We start from the raw sequence: 14,292 nt of genomic DNA on the forward strand, positions 1-14,292 counted from the left end.
ATTTTTTTTTATTTTGACTAGAAATTACTGTTCAAGAAACACAAGTCCAAAATAGTGCAAGTTCTTCAATCACAGCTAATGCACTGTGAAATAAATATTTAAAAAGTTTTGTTTGTTTGTTTGTTTGTTTGTTTGTTTCAGTACTTCATTACAGTCCCCCCCCCCCAAATATAAAAATCAGATGTAGTGAACTTAAATGCCGGATTTTAAAAAGTTTATTTTGGGTATTACTTGTTAGGTGTTTTTTCCATCGCTCTGCAATACTTCTGCCAATTAGTTTGGGAGTATTGTCTTCAGTTATATGAGGATTATAAGTTTTTGATGCAGTTCTTCACAAGGTTCAAAATTGGCAGGGCACCAGGCACATTTTGCACATAAAGATTCTTCATTTGCAAGCACCTCAAAAGGTCTGGATGCCATTTTTTGAATCTGGCTGACACTCAAGGATTACTGAAATGTATGTGCTTTAAAGCCTCAAAGTATATGTTAAGGGTAGACTATATATTAAGGAGTTCAACAATAAAGTGTAGAGTGTTTTGAAAACTGAAGTATGCCACCATTATTTTTATCATGCACACCAAATTAAACACATATTATCAATTTCTGTTAAAAATGTGGTATTAACAATGTGTCATGTGAATTGTGTATTAGTTCATGCCTATCAAAATAATAAATAAAAAGTGTTGCTGACCCCTGTAATGGTGACAAACATTCTGTTTGGGTGCCCACAACCCAGGTCCCAGAAGCCATTTAGCGCCTAGCTTTTGTATCCCAGTTTCTGACACTGGTTCTTCATCTATTTACCCTGCTCTAGCATAACTAATTTCAATGGAAGTGCTCACAAAGCTAGTTAGATAAAATGAGATGCCACAATTCAAATAATTGTTCTTTTGAGAAAATGTGAATCTTGATTTTCATTAGATGCTTGCCCAGAGTCCTTGATAGATACACATATCTCAGTGCTTATTAGAAAGAATTCTTGTACTCCTTTAAGGCAAAAGCCATAATTTTCATTTTAGCTATTGTATTACCAGTCCTGAGTTCAAGGCCTCAGTTTTTTGCTTACATTTATGCATTATAAAAATAATTTTTAAAACATGATTGCCTTCTAATTTTGGTTCTTTTCATTAAAACAGATGCTAGAATGCAATGACTTTTGAAGAGTTACCAAACAAGGACTGGTATATCATTCTGGGTGCAGAACCATCAGACAGTTTGATAGAACTGAAGAGGAAATATCAAAAGCTTATATTATTGGTAAGTTTATTTCATGCCTCTTGAAAGACAAAATAAATAAAAATAACATTTGATTGATAAGTGTTGCATAAACAGGGTCCAATGTAGTAAGTGTTAGTTATATCATGTGTGCAAGTAGATTATTAGATAAAACTGAAACTGGTTTCTCTTCTTCCTTAAATAACCCTGACACTTTGTAGCATTCCCCAGCATTCTGAAAATATAAAAGAATCTGGTTTCTGGGTTTTTTTATCATGTGAAATGAAAACGGGGCAAAAGAATTCTCTTCAAACTTATAAATAATTCTTTATCTTAATTAAAGAAAATGCCTGACCTTCCCTTCTGAATTGTGGCAGCATGAAATGAATCAATCAGTGTTTGTGACTTTACAATTTGCTACCATGGAAGCAATTATAATGTCACTAGCACCAGACTGGCATCACTGGATAAACTGAGCATGAGGCACTGCCTGAAAAAAGGCTTTTTTCTCTTTAAAAGTATATTAAGCTGCAATAATGGTATTAAAAGACAAGTATGTGAAAATTTATTAAGTTTGGATGTATGTTGTATTTGTAGAACGTCTTTGTTTGTGAGTTTCTGTAGTATCTGTACTGTAGTGTTTTTAATATAGACCCAATGGTATATATTGTAAAGGTGTATTAGATGAGACGGAGTATAGACGTGTTCTATATGTTGCTGCTACTATAGTGTTCCCATCAGTGTTCCTGATGTAAAGGGAAAGAACTATCATAGCACGTGAGGGATGAAGAGTACTGTGGTTTCTGTATCCTATCTGACCCTGTCATGTCTGCTGGTATAATTTGACAATCCCTCACTGGTTTGAGGCTGTCTTCCCATCTCAGATTGCTTATGGGTACTGGTGAGGAAGGAAATGCTGTCACGGTATAGTCTATGAACCAGACAGGGTGGGTGGTGCAATAAGTAGTTCCAAAAAAACTGTCATACCTGTGAACTAGAATGGTAAACCAATTCTATAAATGACTCTCTCCTGAAGGTGTGGGAATATGATTTGAGGTAGCCAAAAGCTTGGTCATTCAGCATAATTTTAGAACACCAGACTTCACTTCCTCTTTCGTAGTCCTCAAGAGCCCTATTAAGCATTCTCTTCACATGATGAAACTGAAAGCAGGAACATGCTAGGTAGCTCTGAGTGCTTTGCCACTGTTGCCGCCACTGCCGCCCTGCATGCATTGGGAAGCTTGCCATAGTCATGGAGACTCTCCACATGATTTTATTATCAGGGCACTAAATCCTGTCTGGAGCTTCCACAAGTACAGCAGGCTTCACTCTACAGATATCTGCCCTGGAGGGTGATGAGGCAACACTGGAGGGGACAGAAGTACCGTGATTTTCGTTCCATAAGACACACTTTTCTCTCCTAAAAAGTAAGGGGAAATGTCTGTGCGTCTTATGGAGCGAATGTGTGGTCCCTGGCCCAGCATAGCTGGGGACTTTGGTTCCTGGAGCGGCGGGGGTGTGGCATGTCGCCCGTGCGAGCATCCCCCGCCCGCGTGAGGGGGTGGGGAGAGGCGAGGCGGGGGAAGAGGGCTTTAGAACACTCTTTAGAGTTCCCTCCGTCAGAGGGGCTCTGCGACTTGCATGAGAGCAGCCAAGAGCCAGTGCAGACTTTCTCCCTTGCGCACTCTGTCAAATTGGGACGGGGAGCTCCTGCCAAGCAATATATTTGCCTCTTACACCGAGGTTTAGCTGCCAGATGCCCATGTGTGTCTGAAGGCTCTGAGGGAGACGTTGCCCAGAAGCACAGTGGTACCTCAGGTACAGACGTTTCAGGTTACAGACTCCGCTAACCCAGAAACAGTACCTCGGGTTAAGAACTTTGCTTCAGGATGAGAACAGAAATTGCATGGCTACAGCGGGAGGCCCCATTAGCTAAAGTGGTACCTCAGGTTAATTGCAGTTTCGGGTTAAGAACGGACCTCCAGAATGATTTAAGTTCTTAACCGGAGGTACCACTGTAGAAGAAACGGGTCTTTTTATCCCTTGGGATGTGCAAGCAAGGCTGCCAGGCAACACTTTTGGGTTTTGTTTGCAAGGCGAGGCGGCAAATTTCACTTTTGCTCTGTTTTTGTTTTGCATTTTTATGTTGTGATCTTCGGGTGGAGGACAGTATACAAATTAACAACAACAAAGCCTGATCTAGACAAGCGCTCTCTCTCTCTCTCTCTCTCTCTCTCTCTCTCTCTCTCTCTCTCTCCACCCCCCTCCCCATGCGTCCTCTCTCCCGGGGAGCGGCTGTAGTTGCAGCAGGTGTTTGCTGTGGTTTTATGCCAGGCCAGAGAGAGAGAGAGGTTCTACCGCCAGAGCCAAGTAACATCTGAGCAAACATTGCCCAGGGAGATAGATGTTGCGGCTGGAGGATGAGGCTCATTGAAAAGAGTGGCGGCGGCTGTTAGTACAGCCGCCAGGAAAGCCAATGAGTTCAGTTTCGCTGCTGCTGCCTTTGGAGGCAGGCTGACTGAACTGCAGGCGCTATCCCGTTGCCAAGGCTCCAGCGGGAGAAGGTGCATCTTATGGAGCGAAAAATATGGCCCTTATCACATCCTCACTCTCCACTTGCACAATTCTAATTGTGTGAGGAGGAGAATACCTGTATGGGACTAATGTTAACAACAAACTTCAATAAATCTGTTCACCATGCTCACCAGGATGAGTGTGGTGTTATCCATTAGCCAGCTATGATTTAACTTAATGTTTTATCTCATAAACACTCATACTTAAACCTGCTTATTGCAAAAGATTTTTGTGGTGTTGACTGTCATCCTTTAGGGAAATGATATCTTGTAAAACACTTAAAACACTATTTTGTCCCATACTCGTGATCACTTTCCTGAGTCCTGATGAGTTTTCTGCTTTTGAAGCACCCTACTGTGGTACATCTTGTTGGGTCTGGCTGTCCATTTGTGACATCTGAAATCAGGGTTATGTTGATTTCATTCTATAGTTAGGGCACAGTTATTTGCTGGTTCTGTCTTAATTTTTTTCTTCAAGTTTCATAATCCTCTTACTTTAACAAGTGCAATTAGTGTTTTGTATGTGAATTGGTGGGTCTAATTTTAAAAACCCTCACTGATTTATTTAGTTATTTACTTACTTACATTTTCTGTAACTTCCTCTTTTAAGTGAACGTTTTGTTTGGGATCTTCTAGCTTAAGAAAATTCATTACAAATGAATATATTTGTCATACATTCTTTTAATTTATTAGCTAGTTTTGAGAACGAAGAACCAAGAGGAAGGGAGACATATTTAATATTATCCTAACTCTCATTATTTAATGTTGACCATAGATCATTGGGCCTAAGTTACTAATGTATAGTCGCTGTTGGTTTATCTATCTACCAGCCAAACCTCCAAAAAATTGTTCACACATTTGCTTCAGCAAAAAAGAAAATGTACATGTGTTAGCATATGAACATTTTTACTGGTCACTGACTTAAGAATAGAGACACACCAGGATGAAAAGGTCTTTCTGTGTGCTAAACTACACTTCAAACCATATTTGTTGACCCCTTTGTTCTTTGAAACCTCCCTTCTACTTCCAAACAAGTGGCTTTTAAAACTTAAATTGCCATAATGGCCAGTTCTGAAATAACAAAGTTGGAGTACTTGAGTTTTCCTAAAACCAGGGTCTGTCTGACAGCAGGATTGTTGTTCAAGTTGATAGCCTGTCTGTTTGAAAGTAATAGACAGGGAGAACTTAGGGGTGTTACGGTCACATGTACATGCATCTTAGCACAGCTGGTAGATCTAAAATTAAGCCTGCCAGCTTTGGCAGTGGTTAGTGCCCATTGTGATTGGGTTAAATTGTGTGATTTATTTTCTTAAACTGATGGTACAGATTATATAATACATTCTGAAGTATAGAACAAATTTACTTGAGTGTATTCTAAAGGTGAATGATAGATGCCAATTATAGGGAATAATATTTGAAAGTTGCAAAGCTTTAATATCTACCACATTTTAAATGCAGTTCACTCTTTTGATATTAACTTAGTTCAGATATGTGCCTTCTAGCAGACCTCTAACCAAAGATAGAATATAAAATTCATGAAAGAAACTGTGCATGTTTCTTCCTCTTTTGATATTTGCCTTCTGTGTGATTAAGGCTACAGTCCTATTCACTTACCTATGTATAAGTCTCATTGAATTCAGCAGGGCTTGCATATGAATAGACCTACTGTATTTTTCCATGTATAAGATGAGCTTTTTTGACCCAAAAATGAGGTTCAAAATTTAGGGTCGTCTTATACATGGGTAGTGCTGAGGGTTTTTTTTTGGCTTGAGCCTGAGATTGTAAGCGGCGATTGGCTGCTTGATTGTTGGGGGAGGGATGCAAAAAATTGCTCACACTGGAACACAGCACACAACTGGAACACACACTGGAACACAGCACACAACTGCTTGCAACTTTTAAGGTTAAGTTAATAGCTTCTTAAGAGCTATTAAAGATATAATAACTTTGGTCCAGGTTGTATTAAAGTTCTACTGATCCCTTATTGCCTGGCCTGATTAGAGATATTTGGGCTAGACTTTGGCCACCTCATGAGAAGAGAAGACTCCCTGGAAAAGACCCTGATGTTGGGAAAGACTGAGGGCACAAGGAGAAGGGGACGACAGAGGACGAAATGGTTGGACAGTGTTTTCGAAGCTATGAACATGGGTTTGACCAAGCTGCAGGAGGCAGTGGAAGACAGGAGTGCCTGGTGTGCTCTGGTCCATGGGGTCACGAAGAATCGGACACGACTGAGTGACTAAACAACAAGTATTTGTTGGTGATCCCCCATGGCTCATATGCACTGCTTGGAACTACAAGACACCATGCATTCAGTGTTGTGGGCGCAAGCCTGTAGATGCCCTTTCCAAATGATAATATGCAGGCACTGACATTGCTGAACTTCAGGACCCTAATAAAATCTTTCTTTCTTTCTTTCTTTCTTTCTTTCTTTCTTTCTTTCTTTCGTGAGGACTTGTCATTGTTCTATTCTCTCTCTGATGTATTATTATGTACACCACCAAGAGATATTGATGATTAAGTGGCTTATAAATATCTTAAATAAGAGTTGCACAGGTTCCAAGAAGCTCAGGCAACATCTTTACCTGGGGATTGGATTTTCAGCCCTGCCTTCTGACATAGAAGCACAAGAGCTAACTCTTTCTGGCTACCCTCTCTTCACTCAGACATAATGAATGGAAAGTTGTTCTTAGGTCTAATTTTCCTTTTTTCATCTACTTCTTTAATAGCTTAAAATTTGCAATTTATTAACTGCAGCTCAGCCCTGATATTGATGGACCTTTTCACCTGTGCCATGGACAAAAATGTTGTCTAAGACCGCTTCTTTATATCTTTGTAAGTGAAGGACTTACATTTGCATTTGAAAAGAGACTTTCCTCAAAGGCCATTGGTATTCTGAGAGTTTGTTTACATCAAAATGTGTATGTGTATTGACTGAGGAATGTGTGTGCATTATCTGTCTAACAAAGCTAATTTTTCTGAAGTAGTAGCATAGTTAGCTTTGTGTTCAATAGAGAATTCTTTTTATTGCAAAAACACACTGCAGAATTTCATGACTGACATTTTTTTTTCAGGGTTGCCAGCTGTCTCCACTTTTTATCATCATAACTTCATGATTTTAATTAATCATTGAAAAGTTTCCAATTTTCACCACCATTTTGAGGGCTTCTTCCATTTTACATTTAATGATTTTTTTCCAGTTTCATGGAATAAGAAATGTTTTATTATAAATGTGTTCAGTATGTATCATGGAGCCAAAGTGGGATCTCCACTGGATCTTTTGGGACATTGCGTGCTTTTAAATGGTCAGTGATCACCCGCAAAAATGCTTGCGTGCAAGCCATACATCTCCAAATATTACACTTTTCATTAATTAGGTAATGTTCTGTGAAATGCATGAGTGCAGACATGCTTTGTCTTATGCAGCAGTGCTCCCCAAGACCGTGCTGGGGCTGGAGGAGAGCCTCCTACCCCAGTGGCACAGTGGAGATGCTGGACCTTCCTATCTACTGGCTGGTCTGCTTGTGTGTGGTGAGTGCATTGGGCACAACAACTTTGGCCAGGTCTAGCACTGCTATATGGCCCTTGGAAAGGTGCCAAACCCTCCAGGTAGAAAAAAGTTAGCCACCTGTGACTTAGAGACTTTTAAAGTATTTGTGGGAAGGAAACTATGTTTCATTTTATATGGGGATATGTTAGGCTGTGCTGAGAATAGTAGGTCAGCAGATCTAAGTAGTTCAGCTTAATAGGACAGTTGTGAATCATTTCTGTAGCATTGTTAACATTTTGTTATTGGTTTATATAACTACTTACCCTCATATTAGCCTTGTGAGATAGGATATTTTGCATTTGGACTGAGGAGAGAGAAGAAGGTTTACTGAAATTGCTACTTTGGGGGAAAGACCCCCCCCCAATGTTTACACTTCCCCACCCCCAGCTTTTTTTAAGAGAGAGAGAGAGAGAGATGCAGCAATCCCGGAATTCAAAGCTATTATTTCCATTTTACAGAAGGATACGGTAATTTATGCTAAGCTCATGGCCACCTAGTAAGTTCAGGGTAAATGTGGACTTGAACTTTAGAGCTGGGGAACCGAAGTCCAGCAAATGATTACTAGCAAGATCTCTCTCCCCCCTCTCTCTTATTATTCTCTTGTTTTTATCCTCATTTCTTTCCTTTTTGACCTCATTTTGATCATAATGTGGAATTGCTTTAATGCTGCACAACATCAAATATTTTATTGTTGTTGAAATGTCAGAGCATTTCGTTATAGGGAGACATATATGTTTGCTAGTGTGTTTATAGCCACCCTTCATCATAACATATTTTAAGGCAGGATAGAATGCCAAAAACTCAATCAACTAAAATGATCACAAATAACAATAAGAGCAGGTAAAAGACACAATTAGAGCCCAGAAATTTAAAATATGTTTTTTAAGGCACAGTGCAGGCTAATAAGTTCCAGATAGTAAGCCATAGGAGTAGTCCCCAACTACATACTCTTTCAGGGGAAGTGCAACCCAGTCACAAAGTATGTCTTCCCAATTTCCAGGTCTGAGAACCTCCAATCCATAGAACTATCCCCACTGAAAATCAACACACACCCCACTACAATTTGTCCCATTTTTTTTTAAAAAGTCATATTTAAAACTTGAGGTAAATACTCTTTTAAGCTGATGTTTTAAGTGAGGAAAACCCCTCCCCTGCAATGTGGTCTCCATAGGATCTGGATTCCATCCTTCATGGATGTTTTGCAGTCCCTCACTGCAAGAAGTGAAATAACAGGGAACCAGGCAGAGGGCCTTCTTGGTAGTGGCACCCTCCCTGTGGAACACCCTCCCTTCAGATGTCAATGAGATAAAGAACCACACAACTTTTAGAAGACATCTGAAGGCAGCCCTGTGTCTGGAAATTTTTAATGTTTGCCATTTTATTATTATTTATATTTTTCTGGAAGCCGCCCATAGTGGCTGGGGAAACCCAGCCAGATGGGTGGGGTATAAATAATAAAGTTGTTGTTGTTCGTTTGTTGTTGTTACTATTATTATTTTCTAAACACACCAGGCAGGGCACGCACCCTCGATGTAGTTTGTATCCGTATCAATATGAGGGATAGATTGAAGATAAGGGTCTGACCATTATCTGGTTAAGTTTGAACTGATGATGGCAATTCCCCCCTGTTAGTGTGGTGGGCCCGTTTAGATTGCCCACCCTCAGAGACTGATGAATCTGTAGTGTCCTTGAAATATCTGAGAGATTTTCCAGTGGGAAAGCCAGCAATGCTGTTAATTGTGCCTACTATGTGTACAGCTGCACTGAAGCCCAAACTGAGGTTTTATGTCTAGAGGTATATGTGTATTTAAATGAGTTCAGAACCTCACTGAGGCAGTGGTCATAACTTGTAGGTTGGTGATGTGAACTCAGAGAGATCAAATTTCAAAACTGAGTCCATAAGAAGACTAAAAGGTCATTTTGTGATCATTAGAACATGCATAGATGAACCTGGCAGTTTGGTTGTGTTTTTTAACCCTCTCTAAGCACCTCTTCATACGTTGAGAAATTAGTTTTTTCCATATAACACCTATCTGTCAAAATAGCAACTGTACCACTGTGTATCCACGGAGCGTTTTCTCATGATATGCACGTTTGCTAATTTTCTGTGTATTTTTTATTGTTGCTGCAATTGAAATGCTTTGCTTTTGTTCATCTGCAGAGTTTGTGGTCCCTACTTCCTAGCTTGTATATTTGAAAGAATGTATGTTTATGCTTGTCTAAGGGAAACATCTGGGTGGGAGAAATTATAAATCTGAAAGCATTAATTAAAAAGATGATAACCAAATGAAATAAATAGGTCCACTGGTATTGCTCTGTTTTATAAATAGTGTGGAGAAAACTCAATGCCTTTGGAAGTATTATTTGAGCATGCATTAGGTGGCAGTAGTGTGTTGTATTTGATGAAGAACTCTTTGTCCCTGGTTTTGTTTTGTTTTTACTTTATGTCCTAATGCAGTGTAAAAATGGATGAAACATTATGTCTTAATTATTTATAATGTTCTAATTGTTCATAATACATGCCTTATATCTTTAAAATATGTGATTTTGAAATTTATAAATTGTTTTGTGACAGTGTTAATAATGACTTTTAAATAATAATTTACTGCACATTGCTGTACTTGCAGTTTGAATGGACATAAGGGTGACTGAAAATAATGCTGTTTTAAACATACTTTAAAGGATTGCCCTGAGAAATGTGTAGATATGATTCTCTCCCTTGAGTCCAAATGCAAAATTTCCACATGCATGTGTAAACTCTTTTTATTAAACAACTAGAGAAGGTGATTGTGTCCTGCTAATTAGAAGTGTGTCACACTTAGGGTTAATTTCTTTTACAATTAGCCAAAGCTAACTAATATTGCATGCAGTCTTTGATTCTCCCTCCTTTTTTCCTTTTTACTCCTTTTCCTTTCTCCTTTAGACTATTTTTAAATATCTAATCGAGTGTTTTGACACTATTTTATTCTTTTCAGCTATATCCATGCTCCTAATATTGTGTACTAGTTATGTTCTTTTAGTTAGTTTGATAAGAGGGGTATGATTTAGTCTCAAGGAGATGTTTATAGAGACTAGGTAGATGTAATTAACCTTTCAGCAAAATGTTTTTAACGTTGACGTCAAATCTTGAACAGGGACAGTTAACTTGTGACCTTTTGGGGTATTCTTTTGCTTCTGCGTGTCTCACAGGTAAAGGAGCTAAGGGAATTCAAAGCTGGTACAGCAATGTCATTAATTTGGCAGAATGATCAATTAATAGAAGAAAAGCATGAAAGCGTTGACAGAACATGCTACCTAATTAGTACCTGATGAACCATGTAGGCCACAGAGCAAAGAGTGCACTGTTGCTTCAGGCTAGCTGTTGTACAAGACCTTTTATGTGCAAGTCATTAAGTCTGTATAGTAGCTAAAGAAAAACACTTCAAATGGATTTTGCTTGGCTGAGGAACTGGTCTTGTGAAGTGTTGAGAAGCCCCCACTGATTTTGCTGGGAACTGGCTAGTTGGTGCTTTACCTCGTTCTCAGACCTGTAATATTGAGCCTCTCCAACTTTATAAGCACAAATGCTTGCTTGCTTGCTCTGCCTCAGGTTAACTGGGTGTACTAAAGGATATGTTTGCACCCTGCACTATGATTTACAACTCAATCTTTACCATGCCTATTCAGAAGTAAGTCCTGTTGGATTTAATAGGGCTTACTCCCAGGCAAGTCAGTTTACAATTGCAACCTGAATCTTATTTTAAAGCACATTATGCCACTAGCAACGGGCACACCATAACAAAGGGGGCGGGGGTTCAACTTTTTAATTTATACTTGTGAAGCATGACATAAGAACATGTCTTTGGATCGTGACCCCTCCACCTCCATCACTCATCCCTCTCACTGTGCATATAACAATTATTTGCGTCATTTGCTCTTCTGGTTTTGTTTAATCTAGGTTTTAATTTTTAGTCACCAGCCAATTGTAGGTTCCCCCCTCCTCTAGGTTGGAGATGTATGTATTTCAGTGTTTTTCTTATCAGTCCCTGAGGTTATTCCAAAAGGTGGAATAAAAATACATTTTTTTCCTCAAAAATGTTCCTTGAGCTCCACTCTCAGAATGGAAGGGGAGACTATTTTTTTGCTGATTTCCTCTTCCTGCCTGCAGACTCCAGAATATCTGCTCTGGAAAATTGGAGAGTCTCCAGAACAGTGGGAAGGGCAGAGGAGGAGGAAGGGGGTTGGCCAAAATCCCTTGCCCTTCTTTGAACAGGAGATTCCATGAGTAAAAGATAATAATTTAAATAATTTTATTATTGTATCCCACCCATCTGACTGGGTTGCCCCAGCCACTCTCAGCGGCTTCTCTGGATGCAACCCTGAAATTCACAGAAGGGCAACTCTGGATCTAAGCCACTATAAATATATAAGCCAAGGTATCAGTGCAGCCTTGCTAGAAACTTCCTGATGTAAGAACAGCATTTGTGCTAATTAAAACTGTTTTATATAGTGCAGTACTCCCCTAAAGAATCCATAAATTTATTTAGCTTTAAACATGGATTCCTTGATGGCAACTGTGTCCAGGAGTGCCTTGCCCATTTGGGGCTACCAGTATCTATTTTTGATGATGTCAGAATGATTTCTGATGATGACCCTTACAGTGGTCGCATGCATCTAGATTGGATTACTACTGTGCACTCTACTTGAGGTTAGTTTTGAAAATCTTCTGAAATTTTTGTTGTTCCTGATAGTAGCAGCAACTTATAGGATTGCATTACTATCCAGCATCACCCACACTACTTACCAGCTTGTTTCCTGTCACTATACAAACTGTTGGTTCTTTCCATTGTAAGAGGAACCTTTGACTTGGACCTGGCAGATCATCTTGTACGTATTAAGATCTGGTAAGGAAGTCCTTCTCTGTGTCTCACCTATGGTGGAAGTAAGATTGATCGTGGTTGGCAATGGTGCAGTAGATCCAGCCTTGACTCTTTGCAACAGAAGGGCTCCTTCAGTTCATGGAGTGAACCAGAATCCAGGAGAAGTACCAGTACTTCGTTGGAGGAAAATGGCCAGGATTGTTACTTTCACCAATTCTTCTTTCCACCTACAGCCATCACCCACACTGTTTAAGAGATTCTGTCAGCCCTTTGCAGTAGCTTTTCAAGAGATCACAGGAGATGACAGAGAGGCGGAAGAATTAGTGAAAATTGCTCCACTGCCAGTGGAACTCAGGGCCTTCCCAGTGTTATGGAATGTCTCGCCCCATGAAGTTCAGATGTCTGTATCTTTGATTGCCATTTGCTGGCTTGTGAAACTACTATTACTACTGCTGCTGCTATTTCTGTTGGCTTCTCATTTGACTAACTGAGTTGGTTTTTCGGGCTTTGTCCCCCTCCCTCTGGTGACTTCTCTCACAAATTGGAAGAACTATTTCACAGCAGATCTATGCGTTGTATGCTTTACCTTGATACAGTAGGTATCTTAAATAATTAGCCACATTGTGGAGTGCATGATATATGAAATGCAGCTATGAATACTGGCTACAAAAATCAAAGTATTTGGGTGAATGTAGGCCCCTTATACTTAAATCATATTAATTCCCTCCATTTGTAACCAGATACTGATGTTTCCCACACTTTAGTTTTTAATACTATGCTGCAAAATAGCTTCAGCTACACTAAAGGACAGTGGTAGTAATTTTTTTAAATGTATTTTTATTAAAGATTTTCTTGGTTTAGAAAGTATGAGCAATGTCTCTCTCCTTTTCCCCCCCAGTAACATTTTTACAGATCAGTTTCATTTGTTGAGACATTAGTCATTCAAAGGGATGTGTGCAAACTACCGTATTTTTCGCTCTATAACACGCACCAGACCATAACACGCACATAGTTTTTAGAGGAGGAAAACAAGAAAAAAAATATTCTAAACAAAATAGTGGATATATGATTTTTGTGGTTCATGCTGTGGCCACAGACATGTGATCTGACAGTGAGTTTGGAGTAGCCCAATGCAAAAATCCTGAGGATTCATGTGTATCCATGCTTTGTAACCACGGAGGAGGGAAGGAAGGGGAACCATGGATCCTCTGCTCACGACTGCAGCAGATCCCCCCGACACCCGCAGGCATTCGCTCCATAACACGCACAGACATTTCCCCTTACTTTCTAGGAGGAAAAAAGTGAGTGTTATGGTGCAAAAAATACGGTAATTGTGCATGTCCTTTCTCCTTTTCAGCAACTCTTCCCCCCCCCCCCAGCCTTCCTCAAATCCTTCCAAATTTTCTTGCACAAAGATTGAGCTTGTGAGCATGTGCTAGATCATGGCTAGTAGGAAAGTTCAAAACTTACTACCACTGAAAATGTGAGTATGGCTAAAAAAAATATACTGTCACTTAATTTGAAACTTCATTTCCCTTAAAAACTGATAAACTAGGAATAACGTCACCCAAACTAAGCCATCATGATACAGCACTGTGGGAATTAAAAACTTGAAATGTAACAGTAAAACATTTTGTGGATCTAATGCTTTATTATCTGAAGTTTATAGAACTTTTACACAGTCAAATGGTAGGAATATTAATATATAGTTTCAGTATTGCTGAGTTGCCGGGGTGGGGGGGTCTGTATGCCTGAGCCCCTTTCTACTTCCTGGATCCAGCATGGATTCAGTTCCTGGAATAGCCAGGATAGCTTCCTGGTGACGTAAGGACCCTCTAAGTGTGGGCCATTAAGGTAACAAAGGAAGTGACTCTATGCCAGACAGAATATGGGTGGGCAGCTTCCCACAACTTGCTGGTAGTTGTGTGTGTGAGCTAGAAGCAAGAAGTGGCAGACTGCAGGCTGGGCAGCTGCAAGAGACAGTGCCATGCCTGATTCTCTTTTGAATCCAAGGCTGCAGCTATGGGAGAACCAAGATCCTCTTGGGGTGTTAATGCTGTGAGCCCCTCCATCATATGCTCATGTTGTATATATG

General features: G+C 39.7%; 1 protein-coding gene across 4 annotated transcripts in view; it reads left to right on the top strand.

Annotated features, from left to right (window-relative positions):
• The window catches only part of DNAJC24 (DnaJ heat shock protein family (Hsp40) member C24), a 43,561-nt gene that overhangs the window by 7,940 nt on the left and 21,329 nt on the right, over positions 1 to 14,292 (top strand). For all 4 annotated transcript variants that reach the window (XM_083466055.1, XM_083466054.1, XM_083466057.1 and 1 more), the window contains one exon: positions 1,137 to 1,257. In XM_083466055.1, coding sequence (XP_083322181.1) covers positions 1,150 to 1,257 — 108 coding nt within the window. In that variant the 5' untranslated portion in view covers positions 1,137 to 1,149. The remainder of the gene's footprint in view (positions 1 to 1,136; positions 1,258 to 14,292) is intronic.

This window comes from Podarcis liolepis (assembly GCF_965112155.1).
Source record: "Podarcis liolepis genome assembly, chromosome: 1".
Taxonomy (NCBI): Eukaryota; Metazoa; Chordata; class Lepidosauria; order Squamata; family Lacertidae; genus Podarcis; species Podarcis liolepis.